At 47.5% G+C, this 25,278-nt stretch overlaps 1 protein-coding gene across 1 annotated transcript in view; it reads right to left on the bottom strand.

Annotated features, from left to right (window-relative positions):
• LOC144721967 (A disintegrin and metalloproteinase with thrombospondin motifs 7-like) overlaps positions 1-23,333 on the bottom strand; it is a 92,099-nt gene extending 68,766 nt beyond the window's left edge. Inside the window, exons 1-9 of the mRNA XM_078599972.1 lie at positions 22,899-23,333; positions 21,998-22,347; positions 21,234-21,459; positions 20,932-21,128; positions 20,289-20,372; positions 19,445-19,572; positions 18,785-18,934; positions 1,433-1,576; positions 124-271 (exon numbers count right to left, since the gene is read on the bottom strand). Of these exons, the coding sequence (XP_078456098.1) occupies positions 124-271; positions 1,433-1,576; positions 18,785-18,934; positions 19,445-19,572; positions 20,289-20,372; positions 20,932-21,128; positions 21,234-21,459; positions 21,998-22,347; positions 22,899-23,046 (1,575 nt within the window). The 5' untranslated portion in view covers positions 23,047-23,333. The remainder of the gene's footprint in view (positions 1-123; positions 272-1,432; positions 1,577-18,784; positions 18,935-19,444; positions 19,573-20,288; positions 20,373-20,931; positions 21,129-21,233; positions 21,460-21,997; positions 22,348-22,898) is intronic.
• Between the last annotated feature and the right edge of the window lie 1,945 nt (positions 23,334-25,278).

Raw genomic sequence — 25,278 nt, 5'->3', positions numbered from 1 at the left:
TTATCTGGCTTATATGTAACATAGGCATTTCATTTGCATAAATCAGAAGTAATTGATTATCACTTTGTAACAGTGTGATAACCATGACACCACTAAAATCTGTGGTCGAAATCAGCAACTCACGTCCACTCCATCGCAGAAGCGTGAGTCCGGCCCATACTGCAGCCGGCACTGCTGGTTGACATCGTAGAGGCTCCCGGGAGGCAGGGATGGCACGGACAAGTCATGAGGCTTTGCTGGGCCATCATCCAGGCAGAATCCCCAGCCTCGGCTGGGCATCATAACAGAGTTTAATGTCACGAGATTTGGGGCAAAGGATTTCTGCACTGAACAAAGCCATCATTTTACGTTTATAACCGAGGCAAGTGTGGAACGTTGCTGCTAATGTGCTGCAGATTTTTTTTATTAAACATTTTTGGAATATTTAAAAACTTATTTCGTGATTGTGCAAAGCCAGTCTTGAATGTAACATGGCCTCTTATTGTTGCTTTCTGGCCTGTAAAACATAATATTTTTTTGGATGGATTGTGGTGAAAGTGATGTTGGCCACGTCAGAGATTATTAACGTTGAGACACAACGTATATGGTATGCACTGCACTCTGTGGCATGGGTGGTGGCAGTGGCACATTATGATTCCCTTTCATTACACATTAAAATATTGCACAGAAATATTAATGAGCAAATTTGACTTGCGCTGCTCTCATACCATTCCCAAATGGGGTTAAACGGTTTAATATGAATTGCAGTGAAGACTGTAGCCACGTTTTTTAAACGTTATTTAAACATGTCTACCGCTAATACTTTGTCTACAGCCTCACTAATATTGCCAATCGTAGATGATCACCTTATATCTAATACTAATAACAATGCCAATTATTTACCCAGTAATGTCTCAAGATGTTTTGTTTTTGTTTTCAGGAAGGTCCTGCATTGGAATGTCTGACCAATACTAGTTATGTGTGTGTGGAATGTCAGAGGAAATCTTAGCGTCTAGAGAAAACCCACGTCTACGAGGCGACACTCAGCACTCGCATCGCCCAGCCACCCCACAGAAACCATGCCTACAACGCCTGCTAGTCACCCATCCAAGGTACTAACCAGGCATAAACCGGCTTAGCTTCTGCGACCCACCAAGTTGGGCCACATTAAAGGTGATGTGTCCATATTGGTTGGGTGACTTAACAGTCAGAGTGCTGTAGAATTCACAGCAGTGGCCTACCACGCCCCAAGATGCCAACAATGTCATTCTTGAGACAATTCAACTTATTTTAAGTTCGCATCTCTCTATGTGGTTGATAGCTGTCTAAACCAGCGAGAGACGGTGCCGTCCCTCGCTGGCTTTCCGTGGCTTTGTGTTTTGCGATCGACTCGCGGCCCCACCGGTGCACACATGTGTGATCGATCACGGCCATGGCTCCGTGCTACGCTCACTCAAGGAAACGGGTGATGTACTCCTTGCTGCAGCGCGACCACGTCAGGGGGCTGGTGTCGTACAGTAACTGCGGGGACATGATAAATGGCCGCTTGCCCACCGGCTCGCAGTCGTTGCCCTGCCCGTCGTGCTGAATCCCAAAGCTGCGGATGAAAATCATACGATGCGATTAGTAGGTTCTACATATTCTGGATATGTTCCTTATTTTTTTTTTACCAATAATCCAAGATCATCTGAAAATGTGTATATGTATAAATATTTTCTTTCACACCATACGTAGCCAACCATGCTAATATAGACCTCAACCAAAATTGGGTATATATATGTAAATGATGATCCGAATTTGTTTTAGTTAGTTTCAAATTTATCGTAAAGAATTACATTACCAAAAGTGGGGCAATGCGACATCGGTGATGTCACTTTTGTGAGCGTGAGGACAGGTGAAAGGATTACACGGTGCAAAATTATCTGAAGACCCTAAAAAATATCTCAAATCACTCTAAAAAATATATGAAAATCCTAAATCTAAAACGTTTAAATCCAAAACTCATCCAGGGTACATAACCCAATGCCTTTAAAATTTCCAGAAGCTTGTTTTTGTTGTAAACGCTGCCCCACCTACTCAGAGCCAGGAATGTCTCTTGAGCGTTACACATTGCTAATAAAACATGCCTATCCCCGTGTCTATTTATATGGCCTTAAAAACGTCTTCCATCTCTGACTCTATAGCACATGTTATGTATGATGTGCCGATGTACTGTATCTTATATATAGACTGTCTCATCAATCTGTAACCCAGCTGATGCTTTTGACATCCTCTGGGGCAATTCTGTAAAAAACAAAAGGTTTATATTATTTATACCTTTTGGGGAAAACGGATATTTTAAATGACGAAACGAATGGCTGTATTAGAAAATCAATAAACGGTTCAGAGATTCAAAAGAGCATCATGATTATATTTGAAGTTAATTTAATCGAATTGAATGTTGTTAAAACTTGTCACATGCCCACAGCATGGGGCAATTACTTTGCATCCTACCATCACGTAGATCTCAGTCACTCACACCTGGTGTCATGACATCCCGTTGCTGTAATAGAGGTGGCCTTTGCGAATCCATGAAAATTCCAATTATCTCCGATAAACAAGCTCGAATTGTATTTAAAGTTGTATTTTCACTACGTGTATGTCATGTATTATTATCCCTTTGTTTACTGATCTCCATCAACCCACAATGAGCAGTGTGGTGAAGTAGGGGAAAAAAACCCACCATGATCAACTTGGCATGGGCAGGCATTCATTAAGTTGTCAATCTACTGCTGCATGAAGGCCCCCCTCCGTGTGTCAATCATGGTTGTCTGTCCATACCTCACCATGCTGGTCATTACGGGTTGGTGAAACGATTGGGGAGTACCAGGACCCGTTCAGATATTTAACGCCACTAATGTTAGCTGTGGCTGGGAATCCAACTTCGGGCTGCCAAGTTCATGTGCACGCATAAGTCCACCCTGTAGCAGGTGTGCAGTATATTATTTCTAAGCTCTGGTGAAATTTATCTGAGAAGACAAATCAAAACAAGGATGGCGAACATGATTTGTGAAGTAGGGAACTTTGCTTTGAGCCCATGAGATGACTTGATCTGAAGGGATGTTCTTGTGTTAGCTTTGATGAATAGCTAATTACTTATATAATGCCCTGAGCAGATAACTTCTTAACATATAACTTCTGTAAAAAAAAACATTAACGAGGATGATTTTAAGCTTTCGTGACTGCATGGATTACTCTTTGGTTCTTTCGGTAAAGTCACGTAGAAATAAAATAAAATAAATAATAGAATACGACGTTTCGATTGCAACACAAGCAACCATCATCAGGTGTGAATGAATGCAAGCTTTGAGAGAGACACACATATAGAGAGAGAGAGACAACAAAGACACGGAGAGAGACGCATACACAGAGAGACACACAGAGAGAGAGAGACAAACACAGAGAGAGAGACACACATCACACATGGGGGAGAGACACATAGAGAGACACACACGCAGAGAGAGACACACAGAGCTCTGTGTTTGTCTCTCTGTGTATGTTTCTCTCTCTCTCTGTGTCTCTCTGTTTATGCGTCTCTTTCTGTGTATGTTTGCAATCGAAACGTCGTATTCTATTATTTATTTTATTTCTACGTGACTTTACCGAAAGAACCAAAGAGAGTATTAACAAGGATATGTAATACTACTCGCTGGGAATGTGTTTTAGTCATGCTCCACAGTATTTTTGGGCTCTATATATTTGTTTTCCTTTCATAGACATGTGCGCTGCTTTTCCTTTCTTTCTTCCTAGCGTTGTTCCCGCTGTGGCACAGGGTCCGCTTTTCGGCATTGTCTTCTCCATTTGGCTCGGTCCAGGGCATCTTCGGGGGATGTGTTGACCGTCTTCATGTCTTCCTTTATTCGATCCATCCATCGCTTCTTCGGACGTCCGCGTGGGCGGCGGCCCTCTGGCTCAATACGTATGGCAGTTTTGGCCACTGATGACTCTTCACTTCGCATGACATGGCCGTACCACCGAAGCCTTGCCTCAAGCATCTTGTCCGCAATGGGGGCCACACCAAGTCGCTTCCGAACGTCTTCGTTCATGACACAATCCCATCGAGTCAGCGCTGCTTTTCCAATTTAAATAAACCCTCCACTACATTTACAAGACACTCGACACAATAAAGTCACGCAATCAACTTAATCTAACAGTAATTTGTCAATCTATTGCTGGAAAAAGGGCATCCCCATGCCACGTCAGTCATGGGGATTGGTTTTACCATACTTCACCACGGTTGGTTTGTAGAGGTCGGAGGAGAGGCATCAACAAAGCCCGGGTCAGAAATAATTCGTCACTAACATTGACCGTGGCCGGGACTCGAACACGGCTCGCTGGATGCATCGTGCAGTGCGTGAACCACTGCCACAGTGCTCCACCACAAACTCGACACAACGAAGGGGGATCATTCAGTGTGTGCCTATCTTTAAAGCGCAAGAGTCAAATATGCATTTTAGTATGCGATTACACCTAGCAGCTGTGAAGCTCATTAAAAAGGGAAGGAAAAAAAACATCCCACTAGTCAAGGTGGTTCATCCAACTGTGAGAGTACATTATGGACCGAGAAATATGACGCAAAACATGTCCCACGTCCTGAGTGGATCCTATTAAATAAAATCACTGCTGTGAAATGACAATTAGAAGTGATATTTGAGAATTCGCACTATAATCTGATTAAGTCCAATGTGTATTCCATTTAAAAATACCACTCTACACAGAAATCCGCTTAAGTCTGGATTCTTTCAATTGGTGGCCTTTGATTATCTTAAGGTCCTGTACTTGTACTTACACTGCACATATCTTTACAATACTTCTAATTTTGGTACCTGTGTTCACAAAAGCCTTCTTTAATCTCCCAATCCTTTGGCATGGTTCATCAAAAGTTCGCGTTTGGCTACTTTTCCATGTGCGGTGGGAATACTCCCTCGCAGCTACTTCACAAATTCCTCTCCATAAATGCACGGTAATCAAATCACGTATGTCATTCTTAATCTCACAAGTCTTCATTCAGATGGGTGCAATCCAATCATTAAGTATACAACAAAAATCCTCCTTTTTATAAGCACTGATTTGATTGGCACGTCTTCCCACTCCCTCAACACTGCCGTGTTACATTCACGGTTGAAATCGCCATACCTAATCTGCTCCGCTTATGATCAGTCAAGTTGACGTAATTCCGTAATGTGAAAATAATGAGCATACATATTCTCTACCAAGAAATTGTTCAGCTCTCACTCACGACACACTTTAATTTTTTGAATTAAATTTATCGGTTCACATAATTACGACATTTGACCTCACAAATAAAATTTATTATTTGTAATATTTCTTTGACTATTTTGCTTTGCAAGAGGAAATGCTTATTTTGTGACGAAATACATTAGATTTAACTCATTATTTGTATATTGTATTGAGTTAAAGGCTCGATGTAAAATGAGTTGCGCGAGTTTGGCTTCCACCCTATTTTGATCCACCATCCCTGCCAGACCCATACCACAATCACAAACTCTCAATCCAGCAACCTTTTACCATTATAACCTCTTGAAGCTCCTTTGAGTCAGTATGACTCAGAAACTACTCCTAGCGGTCCGCGTAACCGGGGTTACGCGGACCGCTAGGGGTAGTCAGGTTGTTTATAAATGTATGATGTAAAACTATTTCTGTCATTTCATGCATACACCCTGAGAACGACTGTTTAAAGTTGAATCTTGATTTGAAGCTTTTGTGACTGCAGGAATTCATATTCTTGGTTCTTTCGGTAAAGTCACGTAGATAGAAAACAAAAAATCTACATTAAAAGCAAAAAACCCACGACGTTTCGATCGCAACACAAGCGGTCTTCTTCAGTTGGAAAGAAAAGAGGGCCAACCTCCAGATGTAGCTGCTTATAAGGGCTCCAGAGTGAGTGGGCGGGGGAAATGGCTGCGAGAGGGACAGGGGGAGAGAGAGGGGGTGGGGCAGAGATAGGGGGGGAGGAGAGAGGGATAGAGATGGGAGGAGGGAGGGATTGCACCTCGTTACACCTATAGTGTGGTAAAACACGCGGTGCGCACTGTTGGCCGAGGGCAACCGAGGGCAGGCAGGTGCGCGTGTGCAACGTGAGGTTGCACGAGCAAACCACCTCATTAAGGGGAGAATCGGGTGCAGAAGGGGTCGGCCCGGGTTGCACGCTGACACCGGAGGTGTTGCCAGGGAGACGTGCGATAAGGGGTGATTGATGGCCTGACAGGCGCCAGCCTGTCTGGCCCTAAAGAGATACAAGGGAGGAGCTGGATAATTGGGAGGAGGATATAAGGAGGCGCGTGAGAGCGGAGTGGGAGTTCGGGTTGCTGGGACCAAGGTGAAGACATCTCGCCGCTGCCGCTCAAGCCAGGGACGGACCTCAACCCTCGTGAGTCGCCGGGCAGGTGGTGGTTGATCCCCCCACCTGGATCGGACGAGTGAGCGGGTCTGAGGGTACGTAGGCGAGGGCAGTGGCGCAGAGTGAGGGAAGCTGTGTGCAAGCCTCTGTGTGAGCGCTGCTGTGTGCAAGCCTCTGTGTGAGCGCTGCTGTGTGCGAGCCTCTGTGTGAGCGCTGCTGTGTGCAAGCCCTGTGTGAGCGCTGCTGGGTGCAAGCCTCTGTGTGAGCGCTGCTGTGTGTGAGCTCTGTGTGAGCGCTGCTGTGTGCAAGCCTCTGTGTGAGTGCTGCTGTGTGCGAGCCTCTGTGTGAGCACTGCTGTGTGCAAGCCCTGTGTGAGCGCTGCTGGGTGCAAGCCTCTGGGTGAGCGCTGCTGTGTGCAAGCCCTGTGTGAGCGCTGCTGTGTGCAAGCCTCTATATGAGCGCTGCTGAGTGCAAGCCTCTGTGTGAGCGCTGCTGTGTGCAAGCCTCTGTGTGAGATCTGCTGTGTGTGAGCTCTGTGTGAGCGCTGCTGTGTGCAAGCCTCTGGGTGAGCGCTGCTGTGTGCAAGCCCTGTGTGAGCGCTGCTGTGTGCAAGCCTCTGTATGAGCGCTGCTGAGTGCAAGCCTCTGTGTGAGCGCTGCTGTGTACAAGCCTCTGTGTGAGCGCTGCTGTGGGCGAGCCTCTGTGTGAGCGCTGCTGTGTGCAAGCTCTGTGTGAGTGCTGCTGAGTGCGGAGCTACCGAGAGCGGGAGCTGCCCTGTGCGGAGCCTCGAGTGCGGAGCTGCTGAGAGCGAGAGCTGTTGTCTGTGTGCGGAGCTGTGAGTGCGGAGCTGCTGAGAGGAAGAGCTGCCGCAGGCAGGTTAGCGAGGTGTAAAGTAGATAGGGGAAGTTAGTTAACAAAAGTGGCCGTATAGATAGAAACAGAAGTGCCTACAATTGGTGCAAGAATAGAGTAATAAAGTGTAAGCAGGTGACCTGTAACAACGTGTCCGAGTGAGTGATTTTACAAGACACTACACACCCAGCAGAAAATGGGGGGGGGGGGGGAATGGGCAGAGACAGGGGGAGAGAGAGGGGGTGGAGCAAAGATAGGGGGGAGGGGTAGAGACGGGAAGGGGGGATGAGACAGGGGAAGAGAGAGGTGGTGGGGTAGAGATGGGAGGAGGGAGGGATTGCACCTCGGTACACCTGTAGTGTGGTAAAACACTCGGTGCGCACTGGAAGAGGTACGTGGATGACACATTTGTAATAAAGGACTCTCTCTCAGATGTCGATCTCCGTTGTCCTTTATTGGGTTCGTAGAATCTCGATACCACGACGTCCTCGCTCAGGCCCACGTCCCTCCCGACGATCTCTCCACAGCCACTCGGCTGCTCCGATATGCAGTCTCCCTGCTGCTCCGTTAGGCAGTCTCCCTGCTGCTCCACCTTGCAGCCACACCGCTGCTCCGCTCTCTAGCTTCACTGCTGCCCCGTACACAGCTAGCCTCCCACAGCCGCTAGCTCTCTGCGTCTGACACCGATGGCTGACGGTGTCGACGTCTTCCACCGCGTGGCGACCGCGCCACTCTTTCCGTCCTGCCCAGCGTGGCCTCCTCCTGTTTCACTCCGTCTCAACTCCCGTTTCCCCTTCCGGTTCTCCCCCTAAATCCTCTCTCCCACGTGACTCTAACTCCACCCACTCCCCACGTGACCCAGACTCCGCCCCCCCTCAATCCTTGCTCGCATTACACGACCCCCCCCCTAATGAAACCGCAGCCGTCCCCGGCTGAAATAAATATAATAAAATAATGCGAGCAACATTGTAACCATCTGGCATCACTGGACAACGGAGAATATAACAACGATAACAAGAACAACAAGAACAAGAACAATCAACGAAAGGAAAGGGATTTGGAACGCGTGCGGGTCGCCGGCCCGTCACGAACGGGCGGCGGTCTCCCCACAGACCGAGAACGCGACAGGGTTTTAAGATCGACGGGAGTAGAACCGCCCGCCGCTGTTGGAGGCCCGTCAACGCCAAGGTCCCGTCCCCCAGAGAGACCCAAGTCCGGGGTCTCTGGCAACCGTGTCTGTGGTGGGGTTGGAGGGGCAGTGGGGTCAAGTGGCCCCGTCGCCGTGGTAGGCCCACCCAGAGCAGGATTCGCCACATCCGCCTGCGTCACGGCTGGTTCGTCTGTAGAAGGCACGACAGGCGCGCTGGCAGAGTCAACAGGCAAGGGCAGAGGTGCGATGGGTGCAACAGACACCGGCAAGGCAACATCAGGGGATGACGCATCCGTCCGCGGGGCCACGTAGGGCTTCAACCTAGACGTATGAACGTACCAGTGCCGCGATCCGAACCGAACCCGTGCGGATTGCGGGTTAGGGACTTCAATAAGCTTAACCGGCCCCTGCCATGGTTTGTGAAGCTTAGGGGAGGTCCCCGGCCGCACCTGCGGGCAGTGCAGCCATGCCATGTCCCCCACTCGCCAGGGGCATGTACCGGTCGAGCGCCGGGCGCAACGCTCGTTTCGCGCCTGAGTCTTGGCAGTAGCCAATCGGGCCCTTTCCTGTGCCTCGGCGACGCGTCGAAGTGTCCTGAATGTATTCGGGGAGAGGTTTAACAGGACCCTTCGTCCCCGTACCCAGCTGTACTTCCACCGGCGGCACATTCTCGCGGCCGTACATTAGAAAAAATGGAGAATACCCTGTGGACGCATGAGGCGTCATCCGATACGTGGAGAATACCCCAGGTATATGCAAGTCCCAATCAGCTTGTTTCTCGTCAACCATGTGACATAGCATGGCCGACAGCGTCCGATAAAGCCGTTCCACCATGCCATCCGTCTGCGGGTGGTAAGGAGACGTACGAACCTTCTTGGTTCCCAGAGCAGCGCACACTTCCGCCAACAATTTGGAAGAAAAATTTCGCCCCTGATCCGTGAGTAGCCTCTCCGGCGCCCCTTTGTCCAGCACATATCCAAATAGGAAGGCGTCCGTGATAGACGCCGCCGACTGGTCGGGTAAGGGCCAAGCCATCGGCCAACGGGAAAGATATTCCACCCCGACCAGCAAATATTTATTACCCCTAGCGGATGGTGGGAAGGGTCCAAAAATATCCAGCGCCACCAACTCGTTAATTCTAGACACCTGTATAGACTGCACCGGCGGCGCTGAAAAGTGGCGGGGGCCGCATTCAAGCCCATCGGAAGGCAATTACACTGAAACAGTCCCTGCGGCGTACGGAAAGCCGTCTTTTCCCTCGAGGACTCGTCGAGGGGAAGCTGCCAGAATCCCGAAGAGAGATCCAGCGTTGAAAAAAACTTCGCTCCAGACAAGGCATCGAGGGAATCATCCATACGCGGCAGGGGGTACGCGTCTGCGACGGACACCTTGTTCAATTTTCGAAAATCGACGCAAAATCGCAGTTTCCCATCCTTCTTCTTCACAAGGACTACCGGCGCGCCCCATGGACTGTTAGACGGGGATATTATATCAGCGGCCAGCATGTCCTCCACTGCACCGCAAACCTGATCCCGCTCCGTCGGACTCAACCGATGAGAGTTCAACCGAATCGGAGCGGCATCCCCCGTATCAATGTGGTGGGAAAGCAGGGAGGTGTGTCCCAAGTCAAAATCATCCGAGCTGAACACGTCGGAATAACTTAGCAACAGCGCGCGAAGCGCGGACCGTTGTTCTCTGGTCAGGGATGAATTCTCCCCGCATAACTCGGCAACCCAACGGTCATCCTGCCCCGTAGGCCCCGAAACCCCCCCTACCTTGTCCCGGCGGGCCCGGTTGTCATGGGCCGTGAACGCGGTCGTGGCGTGAGTCAAAACCGTTCCAGCCAGGACACTGACATTCTCCGCACTCCCATTTAGCACCTGTAAGAACGGGGGCTGGCCCGGCCGGACAATCGTTTGTGCCCCAACCAGCACCGAGCCGCCCGTTATAGCCGTGGACGGCGATAACAGAACCCCCGCCGCTCCCTCAACGCCAGGTACTGGCTTCCGATATCTCAACGGGATAAGCATCTGCGAACCATGTGGAATGTCAACAGATACTTCGGACAGCGCCTGCACCTGGCAAACAGGGGCAGGCCGGCCCCATGGCAACGGTAGGAACGAAATTTGATGCCCCCCTGGTAATAGAATGCAATTTTGATCAACCCTTATTTGAATGGGCACTTTCGCCAGGAAATCAGTCCCCAACAAACAGGGTACCGTGAGGGACCTAGAGATCAAAACGGTCCCTGAAGCCGACACCCCCCCAATCGATATGTTGGCGTCCACCTGGCCCACAATGCCCATACTTCCCCCGTTCGCCGCTATGCATGAATCATAAACCGCTCGCACTCTCCCTGGCGGAATGCCCAAAAGATGGAAAATGACATCCGATATAATGGTCACGGACGCACCGGAGTCCACCAAAATACGCACCTCGACCCCCTGAATAGAACCCGGTACCGTGGACGACCCCGTAGTGGCCGCAACTACCCTCCGTGCCAATCGGCGCCATTGCGTCAGCGAGCGACATGGGTCAATCGGAGGCACATCGTTGTTAACGACACACGGACCGCGCGGCGATGGTGATGCATGAGGTGACAGGCCTTGCCGGGTGTCTGATGCGCACTGACTTGCCTGTCCTGGCTGGTCTTTTCGCGCGACGTCCGTGGTCGAGGCCTCCTGCTGGGGCGGCCCCGGGATGCGAGCCCAACAGTCCCTGGCGAAGTGGCCCTTACGGCCGCAGCGGAAACACTCCACGTCGTTCCGGCGCGCGGCACCCCCTCTGTCCCGACGCTCCCGCGCCAGCAGGCCGGACCTCGGCCCCGTTCCCCCCCGAGCAGGCCACTGGGCGGAGGCGGCCGTCAACTCCTGCGGACCCTTGTCATCAGGAACGTAGACCGCCTTCTTAGGATCCCACCCCGTAGCACCGCCTTCAACGATGGGGCCCCCCATCCAAGCTGACACCTGCTTCCAGCGTCGGAGATTAAATTGAGCGTCCAAACACTTAGCCGCAGCACGGGACGTCAATTTATCATGGCTGCACACCGGCATGGGGATCCCCAGGTCTCTAGACAATTCCAGCATCTTGCCCAACACAAGGGGCTCCAACAAATCCGGCTCCGTCTCGGGGTATGCTGCCATCGCCAGTTCCAGAACTGCACCTCTGAAAGCCACCGGCGATTCATCAGGCGCCCGTTGGCGCTGAACAAATCTACGATGGGCATCGTCCGGAGGCTCGTACGCACCCGCCATTTCCTCGAAGACACCCTGCAGCGTCTTCTTCTTGTCGGCCTTGATGGAGCGGAAGAACCGGACGGACTCGTCGTCGAGAAGTGTTGGTAAGACTTTCAGGGCCTCCGCGTCCGTCCATTTGGCGGAGCGTACGGCCGCTTGAAAACGGCAGGCGAATGCGCTCCAATCGCCGCCGATGAAGAATTCTTTGACCGTTGTTAAATGACGGCTGCGGGTTCTTGCTCCGCCGTCCTCCGCCGATGGTGACTCACGCGGCAGCGACAAGATGGCATCACTCCGCAACGTGTGCAAGATGGCGGCTTCCCGCGGCGGAGGGCGCAAGATGGCGGCTTCCCGCCGTTCCTCCTCGGCCACGCCCAAGATGGCGTCTTCGTGCCGCGTGGTCGAGAGGGTTGATGGCGACGGCAAGGCCCCGGCCCGTTGTTCCCCGCCGGGCCTCCCCGAAGTCGTCGCTGGCGTCACAAGGTCACACAACTGCGCCAACACCGTCTTCAGCGCCTGCAGTTGCGCCGCCACCTGTCGCCATCCGTCCTCAACGTCCAGTCGCGCGAATGGGCCCACCGAGGCGGCCACGTCCTGCACGCCCGGACCCCCGCTCGTCCCCGCGCCGCTTTCCTCCTCCATCGTCGGTAGCGCCACCGCTGGAGGGAGGTCGTCGTTAGAAGATGCTGCAGAAGATGGTGCAGGGAAGGTCTTCCTCCTGAGCTGTTTTGACATGCCGTTTCACTTCTGACACCAATGTAATAAAGGACTCTCTCTCAGATGTCGATCTCCATTGTCCTTTATTGGGTTCGTAGAATCTCGTTACCACGGCGTCATCGCTCAGGCCCACGTCCCTCCCGACGATCTCTCCACAGCCACTCGGCTGCTCCGATATGCAGTCTCCCTGCTGCTCCGTTAGGCAGTCTCCCTGCTGCTCCACCTTGCAGCCACACCGCTGCTCCGCTCTCTAGCTTCACTGCTGCCCCGTACACAGCTAGCCTCCCACAGCCGCTAGTTCTCTGCGTCTGACACCGATGGCTGACGGTGTCGACGTCTTCCACCGCGTGGCGACCGCGCCACTCTCTCCGTCCTGCCCAGCGTGGCCTCCTCCTGTTTCACTCTGTCTCAACTACCTTTTCCCCTTCCGGTTCTCCCCCTAAATCCTCTCTCCCACGTGACCCTAACTCCACCCACTCCCCACGTGACCCAGACTCCGCCCCCCCTCAATCCTTGCTCGCATTACACATTTGTCATCTGGCCACATGGCCGACCGGCTCTGAAACAATTTCTCAACCACATCAATTCCATTCACCCAGCAATCAGAAAAGGATGGCATGCTACCCTATTTGGATGTCTTAATCAAAAGGAGACCAGATGGCTCAATGAGCCACTCTGTCTACAGGAAAGTAACCCATACTGACGCCTACCTAAAACCTGATTCCCACCACCATCCATCCCAGAAGAATTCCCTCATCAAAACGCTACACCATAGAGCTCAATGTTTCTCCGACCATGAACACCTGACCAGTGAACTCAAACATGTACACCGGGCTCTCAAAGTGAATGGATACTCTGACTACACAATCTGCAAAGCCATCAACCCAAACGTGAGGAAGGAATCATCTGAAGATCCAATCAAAACTGTCACCTTACCTTACATAGCAGGGATAACAAAAAGATTTCCAAAATATTTAACAAACACAATATCCAGGTCCGATTTAACACAGTGCACAAAATTCGTGACCTGATCCCATCTGTGAAGGACAAGATTCCTGACATGCAATATCCCGGCGTCTACAAGCTAAGCTGTACCTGCGGCAGTAGTTACATTGGGGCAACCAAACGACGTCTCGGACCGTGTTCATGAACAAAAGGCAGATCTGAAACACGGCAGGACCAATACTTCTGCCGTAGCTGATCATTACTTGAATGTGGCTGGCTCACATGAAATTGATTTCTCTAAGACGATGGTACTTTTCAAGCCGACTGGCTATCAACAAAGATTCGATCACGAAGCCATCCATATATGCGGACACAATTTCAACCGAGACGACGGTTTTAAACTCAGCAATCATTGGAAAGATGTCATCAACCACTTTGGGTCATGATTTGAATTTGTGTTTCCTTGTCAACCTCTACCATCAGCAGTCCCTCTTGCAGCAGGTGTATCACCATTCCTCCCCCCCATTGTCTGATGGGTGTACGAAGGTGCAATCCCTCCCTCCTCCTATCTCTACCCCACCCCATCTCTCTCCCCCTGTCTAAATGCCCCCTCTCCCATCTCTACCCCTCCACCCTATCTCTGCCCCACCCCCTCTCTCTCCCCCTGTCCCTTTCGCAGCAGGTGTATCACCATTCCTCCCCCCCCCCCCCCCATTGTCTGATGGGTATAACGAGGTGCAATCCCTACCTCCTCCCGTCTCTACCTCTATCTCTTCGCCCCTCCCCCCTATATGTGCCCCACCCCCTCTCTCTCCCCCTGTCTCTCGCGCAGCCCTTTTTCCCCGCCCACTCCCTCTGGAGCCCGTATAAGCAGCTACATCTGAGGTTTGCCCTCTTTTCTTTCCATCTGAAGAAGACCGCTTGTTTTGCGATCGAAACGTCGTGGCTTTTTTGCTTTTAATTTAGATTTTTTGTTTTCTATCTACGTGACTTTACCGAAAGAACCAAGAATATGTATGAAATTAAATCATACATGAGAGTCATTGGTGAATAATCATGTATGATTCTGACAGAATAAAGTAACTATGATAACATAAAAAAAACATATGGTAACCTAGAACAATAAAAAAAAATACATTTCTAAACTCATTGATCGTAAACAATGTGGTTTTCAAAAATAACCAGCGAGCACGAATAAATGTTTTTGCATTTGCTTGCAGTTGTCAGCCAGTTAAGATACCTCACAAAATGGACATTTGGTAAAAATTTTCACGTTCATTATTCATACATGTATTTCTCAGAACCATGTTGGGTCAGGCAAGGGGGTACTCGGTTGAAATAAAATTCAACAAGAGGTACAGTCACCCTCCTGGTCGCAATACCTCATCCTAACCTTGCCCCAAGCAATGTTTGGACACTGAACTCTATTCCCTTGTCTAATTAGCTGTTTTGATCTTTTATTATTTATCTCCCGTGAGTAATTTAAACAAATTATATTCTGTAATAATCCCAAGGTAATTCTGTAGGCAAAGCACTGCTCACTGACGATGTCATGATGTATTCAAGGTTCCTGAATTGGTTTTAACCGCTACGTATATTTGTGACCCACATAATGGACCTTTGTTAAAATAATTCTCATTAAATAAGGAGAAATGGTCCAACAGAGAGTGGTCATTGAAAATAAAAATCCATTTCTATCTTTGACCCCGATGATGAAGACAAGGGAATTCGTTGTTGTGAAATATTGATGCATTAATTATATTTAAGCACAGGCTGCCGATGTTTTTCTTGTGGTCATTCTTCAACCTTGATATAATCTCATGCACAAGAGCTTTAATTTTTGCCGACCATGTTCTACTATTGTCCAATTTGGCTTGAGTCACAATTACATCCTATTCTTGAGTATCGCAATATATTCAGGAGCTAAATTCCAATGATGAGATCTGCTGGCCATGAGAGGGCTTCAGGAGAGAGTTCGTGTACTTTTGCTATTCCTCTTTGCTATTCAAGGAGCGCAGACTACAGTGGTTTATTGTACAGTCCATAGTTGAGGTTGCATGGCCAGACACACGACTGTGTGAAGGAGATGTGTGCAGTGGCCTGTTGATATTTTGATGTCGTTCATGGTCACACCAGTGTCTTCGAGAAATGTCAAAGCCAGGAGGTACGATGATTGGGTTCCAAACTAGGTGTTCATTCTGGATGTCCACGTTGTTCCAATCTGTTCACTAGCCTTCTAACAGATCTGGATGAGATTCCGGGATGGTGACAGCACGATCCCAGAACAACGTTCCTTACCACCGACTCGGGACCTGAGTTGGCAGTAAGGGACGTTGTTGAGGTCAAGCTCTTTCTTGTAGCGGTATTGTGTCTGTAGATTCACAGATGTGGGAAACCACGCACACGTGGGAAGGCAGCCAGAACCGGTGAACAACAAATTATAACAAATTATAAGCCTCGATTTAAAGCTTTCGTGACTGCAGAGATTCATCTTCTTGGTTCTTTCGGTAAAGTCACGTAGAAGGGAAGTAATAAAATAATAAAAATAAAACAATAAAATAATTCTCACGACGTTTCGGCCACAACGCAAGCAGCCGTCCTCAGGTGAAGACCAGGTCTGTCGGGGAGACAGCGTCTGAAGTCTGTCTCCCCGACAGACCTGGTCTTCACCTGAGGACGGCTGCTTGCGTTGTGGCCGAAACGTCGTGAGAATTATGTTATTATGTTAAATGTTTATTATTTTATTATTTCCCTTCTACGTGACTTTACCGAAAGAACCAAGAAGAGAAATTATAATCCTTGTGGACCTGAATTGTGACGTTTTGCCAACTCCGTCAATGAGTCATTATACACGTGGGAGGAAAACAGCCGCACCTGGAGAAAACCCCACACATGTGAGGGGGGGGGGCAACACTCTGTCCCCATACAGATGCAACTAGATGGATATTAGTCAACTTGCCATACTGCCATCTCCTGGCAAGCCAGGATATGGTGATCTCAAAACCTACGGGAAGGGAGTTTCATGAAATGTGTGTGATCCACCAACCATTGCCTCCCTGGTGCTGGGTAACAGGGGTGCACAGGCCACTGCCACCACTCGCAAACACAGATATGTTTTTATTGTAGTCAGAAAGGCAGGGAAGGATGCGTTAATAATTACAGAATGGCGTAATTATGGGTCATTTTCTAATCTGGAAAAGTGGGTTAAAGGCACCGGAGTGATAATGGCATCTTGTTGAATGAAATGTCACGTCATATAAGATGATAAAATAATTGCATTTATTTCTTGAGGAGATGGCTCATTGACAGCACATGAACTAACACTGCTCATCAGTCCTCTATATTTGTGGCATCCATGGTTACATAGATAAATATCCTTTATTTAAAACTAGGTTAGAGCCCATTGAAATAATTTAATGGAAGGTAAACCGGTCCTGTCCCCCCTCTTCCTTCACCAATCCATACTGAACGACATGGTGAAGTAGGTTAAACAACCCCCCCCCCCCCCATGACTGTCACAGCACAGGGAGGCCGACATTCAGCAATGGATTGACACAGCTGAAAATTATTACGAAGCCATTGATAATAGAAGAAGAATTGTTAAGGAATGCTTAGAATTAAATTAATGCATTTTAGAATAAAAACAAGATCAAATGTAACGTGAAACAAAATGCAAAGAAGTGTAAACAAAACAATTCAGCGTCCATGAAATATTAATGAATTAAGCAAATAATGAAATAATAAAATGTTGACGATTATATATTTTACATGTAAACAAATTATATAAATTTAAGGTAATTAGTAATGACAATGTAAATCACGGCGATATAAAATCCTAAAACAATATTTATAAGGTAGAAATAAAAATGTGCTTTTATAATGATTAAATGAAGGAATATTAGAAACGTATTGTATTGTCTAAGTAGGGAATTCAGCGGCCTTTTAAAGGACTAGTTATTGAATGAAAGGCCGATTCAATATTTGTTCTAAATGTGGGAACCATTATAAAACAAATAAAAACACGCATATTCTGTCTTAATTTCAGCAAATTAACAGGAGAAATTAGAGGCATGCCATATGTTCAACGGGTTTAAATTTGTTAAGTTTAGTAAACAGGGTATGAATAGATTTGCATGGCGGGATGCGTGCATGGAATTACAACTTGAGACAGGAACATCATTCGCTACCATAATGAGCCAAGAATGTCAGTGTGTCCCTAGAGTGATGTCACTCCACGTCGGTCAGCCCCCCTCATTAATAATCATGAGCAGGTGATGTCACTCCGCATGTAGCACCCCCCCCTCATTAATAATAATTTGCAGGTGACGTCACTCCACATGGGGGGGCGAGGCGCCTCCTCACGTGAAACACACGTCAGACTTATTGCTCCCACAGGTTAAGGCGTAGCTTATTTTTTTGGAACAAGAAAGCTGCGCCTACAGCGTCAACTTACAACCCTCACTACAAAGGCAGAACCCTCACGTCACGCGATCTCTGTAACGCTATTGAGACATAGAAGTAAAAAGGACGTCATGATGAACAAGGGATTATAACCTTTAAATGAAATAGGTCTGTGTCACCACGGCCTTACAAATTGCACATGCATTGATGCAATGAATATCACATCGCGGTCTGCTTTTCGCTTGCAAATTTCAGATTTACTGCAATACACCCGTCCTTGGACGGGCAAAAGGCTAGTGATTAGAGAATGTTCTCCAATTGATGACATCGTACAAACTGTTAAGAAAAGAAAGCGGGATTCGGCAAGACACATCGCGACCACAGATGAAGGACAATGGTTCAAGAATAATCGTGGAGTGACAGCCAAGAAATGGAACATGTCCGGGAGGACGTACATCAGGGGGAGAGAGAGCGATGAAATCAGCTCGTGTGCAGGTGCTGGGTGGATTGTCACATCCACTCGTGCTGCAAACCTATTGCAGGCACCGAAGCAGACATTATTTTTGAGCGTGTCACATGACAACAAACATTGTAAATGGACACGCTACACGAATTAATATCAGAGTTTTTGTGAAATCATTAAGCTAATAGACCAGGGGTTGGCAAATGCGGCTCCGGAGCAGCATGTGTTTCTTTTCAGGACCGCTTAGTGGTATTATTTATTAAGGACCGTCTTGTATGCACGTGCATCGCGGCTCTTGAAATATTGAGTGTTTTACGGAATAAAAAAAAAAGGTTATTTTGGTTGCCGACCCCTGTAATAAACTATATACAATTAAAGTTTTTTTTGTAGTGTTATTAGTATTATGAGCATTTTATAGTAATTAGGATCTGTATTGAAGCTAATATAGTATTTTCCACATCCATATCTGTTTTAATGCATATGGAGCCCATTGAGCTTACTGGGGCCCTAAGATTTCGCCTATGCCTCGCTCCAGCCACTGATTATAGCAGAGGATCGCGAGAGATGGCAGTGTCACGCAGAGGACCTTCATCCACCAGCTCATGATACTGATGATGTTGAAATAAGGTACGCTTGGTTACCTGTGCCCCATCTCATGAGCCACGGTGAAGGCCAGAGGGAGACCTGTGTCCTCGTTGATGTTGCAGCTGCGGTGCGGCTGGCACATGCCCGACACGTGGGACAGTCCCAGGGTCTCGCACGGCCGATTCATCCCAACGCACAGGTCCTTTCTACAGCAGCAGCAGCAGCAGCGTTCATTCGTGCATCATTAGTTGTTCATTAGTTTCCCACCTCACAGTGCAAAACCACATGGAACAACACCCATTTCTTGTGAGAGTCAAAGATGTAAAAATATATTATTGTCATCTCAACTATGCTCTACAAATGCGTCTGCAGGTTAAATCGATATAATTGGGACCGTTGCTTAAACAAAAAAAAACATAATATACCAGGCATGTGGCCGGTATGATTTTTGACACAAAAGGGTAAAAACTTTTGTCTTCCACTTCATCAAGCTGTGCACCAATTGTGCTGTAGCAAATCAATGTAGTCATGTAATTTGTCTTAGATTATGTGCAAAAAGAACATTATCCTAAAGAATACATGCTGAAATGTACTATTACCAAAAGTTCCCAGAGATAAAAAGTAAAACTAAGTAAAGAGTTTAATCCCATTGGGGGTTTTCTTTTTTGGCCAATGTCAAGCGCCGAGAGGTTATGCGGAGCATGCGTGTTGAATACCGAGTCACAAGCACTGCGATGTCGTGCCGAGTTGCGTTGGACTCTTCCTCCCTGGAGTTGAGGCTCTTCTGCCACTTACAGAAGCTGGCCAGAGTCTTGTCAGCATGGTGCACGATCTTTAAACCTTCCTGCGGGAAGGAACAGTGTTGCACGCAAATGTGATCGCTGGAAGATATCATAAAAACACAAGACCATGTTTGAACCGCATCGCCCGGGTTTGCAGCTGCTTCATCAAAGCTGCTGTTGTGGTGAAAAGCTTGAGATTGCTTGCCCACATTAGTGGGCACTCAATAAAACGTCGCTCGAATCTATGCGTCAACATAAATGGACATGTAAAAGCTTACCATTATTTCTTTGTTTTGAAAATGTGCCATTCCTTAAAAGGTTATGTATTAACAGAACTCCATTCTGTTTTCTCCATAAATAAAAGTATGTTTTGTCTATCAGCCTATTGATTTACTTTCCAGACCAATGTCAATGAGTGCTTGTTTAAGCCATCAACTATTGTACAATTTCAACCCTCTGAGTCTTATTAGCAGCCAGACTTTAATACATTTTTGCTGGGTTATCATATGCTCTTGGCAAGAGTATTCCAAATATTGAATTTTTCTTGTTGACCTTTTCAGAAATAAATCAGCGTTAGTTAATAAAAGTATTATTTTGCCTGTGGTTCTCTACAGCCATGGCCGTGCACTTCCACACATTTGTTTTATTCTTTCCATTTAAATTTTCCCAGTCGTGACTAATCCTTTGTCAGCTGCCAATAAATAAAAAGAAAATTCTCAGCAGTTACAGAAAAGTGTGCTCAGATGACGGTGACATTATAATCCTTATTTCAACTTACTTGGTCTTCTTCCAAAATGATAAGTCGGACCAGAACAATGTTTATTGGGTTCCCAATGCTCGCATCGTGATATAATCCAGACACCTGCAAGCATGAAACAGCGATAACAAAAAAGATTCGTGAGAATAAATTGTCATGCAACGATGAACACACTATTTGATGACACTGCCACAGCAGTGGTGCTCAAGCACAATTTAAAAAATCAACTCATTCGTCAATATTATTTTTCCCATTTAAGGTTAGAGTGTTTAATGTGTTGAGATTAATGATAAACAATTGGTCATTATATTGGCTTAATAAAGTCAAAATTTACCGAATGTTTTCATCAATACTGGAACAAGCACAATAAACGCAGCTGAGTTAAACAATGAGCCACACATTCACATTTTGTGTCTTTTCTCAGATTACTAAAAACTGTCAACATCTATTAATCTATACTGACAGGGCTATGAAAAGGTCAGGTATTCCACACCTGTAAATTATTTGCAACAGTAATAAGGCAAGAACAGACTATTTGTACATCACTTCTGTACTCGATGGTAATCAGACGCTTCAGTCTTAAGATTACAAACGATGCTTGATCAATGGTTTATCAATGGCCTCATCCTCCTTACCCACCCGGTAACCTTGTTTTCCACCGTACCATATTTATGATGGAAAAGATGTAATTTTCTATGTTGTTCCTTCCATGGTACTGCACCATCTTGGGATCCACCACCACCAATGTCTCCACCCAGCGCTCCGTGCTTGTGGACCTCGGGGCGATTCTCCGACGAGGCCCGTGCCTCCGCTGCCACCTCTCCCGCTGCCTTTCCACATTCTGCGCGTGCCGTGGGGCATCTGAAATGCACGCGTTTGCCAACCTCTGAATCTACAACCAAATGGGCACGATTGTCGCTGAGCCTTGTACCGGCCCTTACAGAGCTCCTCGTTCTCAAGCCTTACCCGTCACGCCACACGACGTACCCTTTGTTGAGGTGGAATTTCCAGGAATCGCCGCGCCTGAAGGTGAAGGGTGCACGAGGGCATGACGTTTGGAGATGACGTGATGGCCACTTGCCGGGTCACGCTTGTAGACTACGTGTGGTTGTGGAGATCCCTCTGTTCTGACGACACCACGGACTGGTTCTATAAAGTAGTGCTCTCCATGGGAGAAAGAAAGAACCCCAGTCTGGAGAGGGCAAATATTTGAAGATGAGAAAAGTATTTTTAGATTTTATTCTTCTTCATTTTCTGTGAGTTGTATGCGAGATAGTGGAATGTTTATACAACTTTTACGAATCGGTTAAAGTCGAGTCTTTCACTTGCGATACATTAAATCATGCGTGAGAATCTATTACTTCGAATTTAGGCAAATTATATAAAAGAAGTCTGTCAATGTTGCATTTGGCTCATGGAGCAAACAGACCTGTAAAAACAGGACAGAAATAAAGATGGTAGAAGCGAGACCAAAAACAAAGTGTTTCTTGAAATGAATCGCGACCCCAAATTTTGACAATTCATGGAATCGATTTTGGTGGGGGAGGCAAGAGTGGAGGGAGTGGGGTTGGCAGGTAGGTAGGTGAAGGGATAAACCATTACATGCCTAATTTCCCACGCAATGTCTTGTTTTACGTTCATCAAGTCAACTTCACATTGGGCCACGCGGTGGCTTTTCATATTTAGGGGTGAAATAAAAACAACAAAACAAGTTGTGTCGAGAAGCATACCAAACTATTACATGTGCTGACAGCAACAGCTCCTCGGACAGCCGCTCCCTCCAGGATGTCTCCAGTGTGGTGGCACGTGTTTCTGGAGCCCTGTCGGTGGGTCTTACCCTGCTGTCGCTCCAGCACGTACCCGGCCGACAACAAGCCACTGTTGAGTGTCACGTTCAAGTGTAGCTGCCTGCCATCGTGCTCGAATACGTAGTGCAACGAGGCGTCCGCTGGCACCTGCCACCGACCAGGTTGATGGAGGGGCTCGTGGTAAAGCAGGTCGTGCGACAAGAAGCGCGACGAAGCATCGACTCGCGCGGGGTACACCACTTGGAAGTCTTGTAGACTTCTTAAGAAACTTTCTGGCAGCATCACACACAACAACAATAAGATCGACAACAACAGCAATGTAACACACACACACGCGTATGCCTGAAGTCAAGAGCCTGTCGCCGTGGTTGATATTGCAGCAGGCGATGATAAAAAAAAGGTTACTTATTTGCAGACATTAGTCTTTCTCCCACCTGACAACCACCGAAGTGCCTCTCTCTTGCTTGCTTTTGCTCATTCACATGACTTCGTTTGGAATGTACTCACTCAGCAGTCACAACTTGACCTATTTATACACAACGGAACATTTATTTTCTCGCTTCCTACACTGTTATGCAAGTTTCATTTTGTAATCCTTCCAAGTTTTGCTGCTGCGGCTGCCGTAAGGAATATTTCGTGACGTTCATTCCTTTAATGGCACCAAACAAAAAAACAAGCACTTCCCCCGGCAACAAACAAGAAATGCGCACGGCAGTCAGCAATGCATTTCAATAAACTCGAATGTATACAATATATGGTTTTGGTACGCAAACACATCTTATAAATGCATCGTTTTTAAGAGAGCACTTTAGCGACGACACACCTTGGCGTTGGTCTGGGAATGTAAATTCTCCGAGCGCCGCGCACCACGTGAGGAGGCAAATCAGCAACAGCAGCGGTGGCAGCAGCGGTGGCCGCGCGCGCACGCAGCTGTGCCCCTTGGGCTCGTGGCACCCCCAGCTCCCCTGCATGGCACGCGGCGGCGGCGGAAACTTGCAGGACACCCCCTGACACCGTCAGGCCAACGTGGCAGGGACTGCCCCTTCGCCCCATGTACGAGGTTCACGCAGGGAAGGACGGCGGAGAGGTGGGTGAGTGGTGGGGGTTCAAGCTGCCTGCAAGAAAACAAAAATCCAATAACGACACAAAGAAGGGAAGCAAGAGGTCCGCGTTTGTCAGTGGTCCTTTCCCATGGCGGGGAGTACAGTTGAGTTGGTGCGAGTGTACACACGCGCTGGTTGTGCTGCTTTAGCAGGAGGGAGGAGGCGTGCTCGTACGAGTGGGGTTGGGGTGCAAGCTAGTTGGGAGGGGAGTTTGGATTTATGTCCAGGGTTCCTCTTGCATTGGGGCCCCCAGTGGGATGGATTCATGTTTCAGTCCAGAGCATATGTGAGCCCTTCCCCCCCACGCCTCCTCCAGCCACACTCCCCTTTCGTTCCCCTTCTCTCACCCACCCACTCACCCGCCAACCCACCCATGACTATTCCAAGTGGAATCCATGTGCTGCAGCAACAGCAGCGACAGTGGTGTGCCATGGCGCAATGAGTTCACTGTGTGGTTGAAGTGCGAAAGTGCATAAGGTCTGAGTTTTTGCGAGAAGAGCAAAGGTTACTTTCCAAGCATCACACTGATTGCCCAAGGGCGAGTCAAGTATTCGAACAACGCGACAAAGTCACTTACGCTTCACCTCAAAGCTGCAATCATAATGAACGAAGTAAAGTTTAATAATTAAAGAGACAGAAACGCTGAGATGAAGCGAATGCGAGTGAAGCAGTGAATTGGTATTCGTCCGCAAGAGAATATTGATGAAAACCAGATGTAATCAGTGTCTTTAAATCTTTTCGTTGTACAAAACCATGAATTTCCATTCACAAAAAAATACTTTTAGTGCCTCATTTGCCGAGTTATTTATGCTCTTTTATTTAACGTTATGATTGTCATGAGAGAGGGCATGAGAGAGCAGGCCGAATGTGATGATTTCGTTCGCCATCTCAAAAATTGTGAATAAATTCAGGAAATTTTTCTCTGCCAGGTGAGTGTAATTTTGTTGGGATAACAGGAATAAACATACGTAAGTATGCATACATATATATCAAACGTTATTTATTTATCATTTAGCTGAGAGAAATTTACACGTTTTGGGTTTGGACATAGACTGGCACAAGATAAATTGTCACCGGTCGCGACCAGAAATTGTCTTGGATTTTCGTGATAATGTACGCATTATAAATCGTTTCATTATTAAGTGGTGTTTAGAGTATACTAGAAGGAAGGGGAAACTACGTGTAAATGCAAGGTCACAAGTGATGTTGCATCAATACGCAACTGACAGAGAAATATGAAAAAAATGTAGAAAAGTAATATGAGCGAAGAGTGTTCCGTTCAAGATAGAGATGAGAGAGATTGATTGTATTATATGTAATGATCTCATAATGCTTATTAGGATTACACCTTTCCATGATAATTCATGAACCTCTATTTTTTCATGAATCCGCGGCCTCTTGAATTGCCTGGGGACCCAAGCATTTTGTTGGTTTGCTTTTTCAGAGCACTTCCATTGGTGGAGAAAGCAGCCTGGATGTAGGCTAAGGCCCTGCTCTATTACAGGCCATTCCTGGGCCTTAGGCTGTTAGGCTGTTCCTGGGTCATTCCTGGGTCAAAAGAGCCTATTTATGAGTGGGCCACGTATGTATGTTGAACTTATTTTGCACCATACGTAGCAAACAATGCTACAAACTAAACACAAAGAAGTTAGTTTTCAATCTAGATTTAAAAGTGCGTAACTCCAGTGGCTTCCTAAAATCGGAAGGAAGAGCATTCCAGGCGGCCGCAGAAGCACATCATGAAACCAAGGCACACAGGCTACCCAGGATACAAGGATCAGGTTGCGTTTCGGGGATTTCACACCGTGTCTTTGCTGATGCAGAATACATGCCAATGGTGTTCTGGAAAAAGAAAAAAAATCAGGTCATGCAATTTGTTTTGAGGAGCAATGAAACTGCCATTTTCGGTGCCTCATGCGTTATTCATGTAGGATCATGGTCAGAATTACGCTTGTGTCTAGGAAAAACCAAGAAAATTGTAACTCTTGCGAAACGCAATATCCATTCATGACTTTACCAGCAGCTTGTGCCTTGAAATATTTTATTTTCATATCGTTGAAGGAAAAATTATGATTGAAACCTTTTTTCTGGATTTGATGT

The sequence above is a fragment of the Lampetra planeri genome, chromosome 13 (genome assembly GCF_965212315.1).
Source record: "Lampetra planeri chromosome 13, kcLamPlan1.2.h2, whole genome shotgun sequence".
NCBI lineage: Eukaryota > Metazoa > Chordata > Hyperoartia > Petromyzontiformes > Petromyzontidae > Lampetra > Lampetra planeri.
The sequence above is the reverse complement of the archived record's forward strand: the minus strand, read 5'-3'. Positions and strand labels throughout refer to the sequence as shown.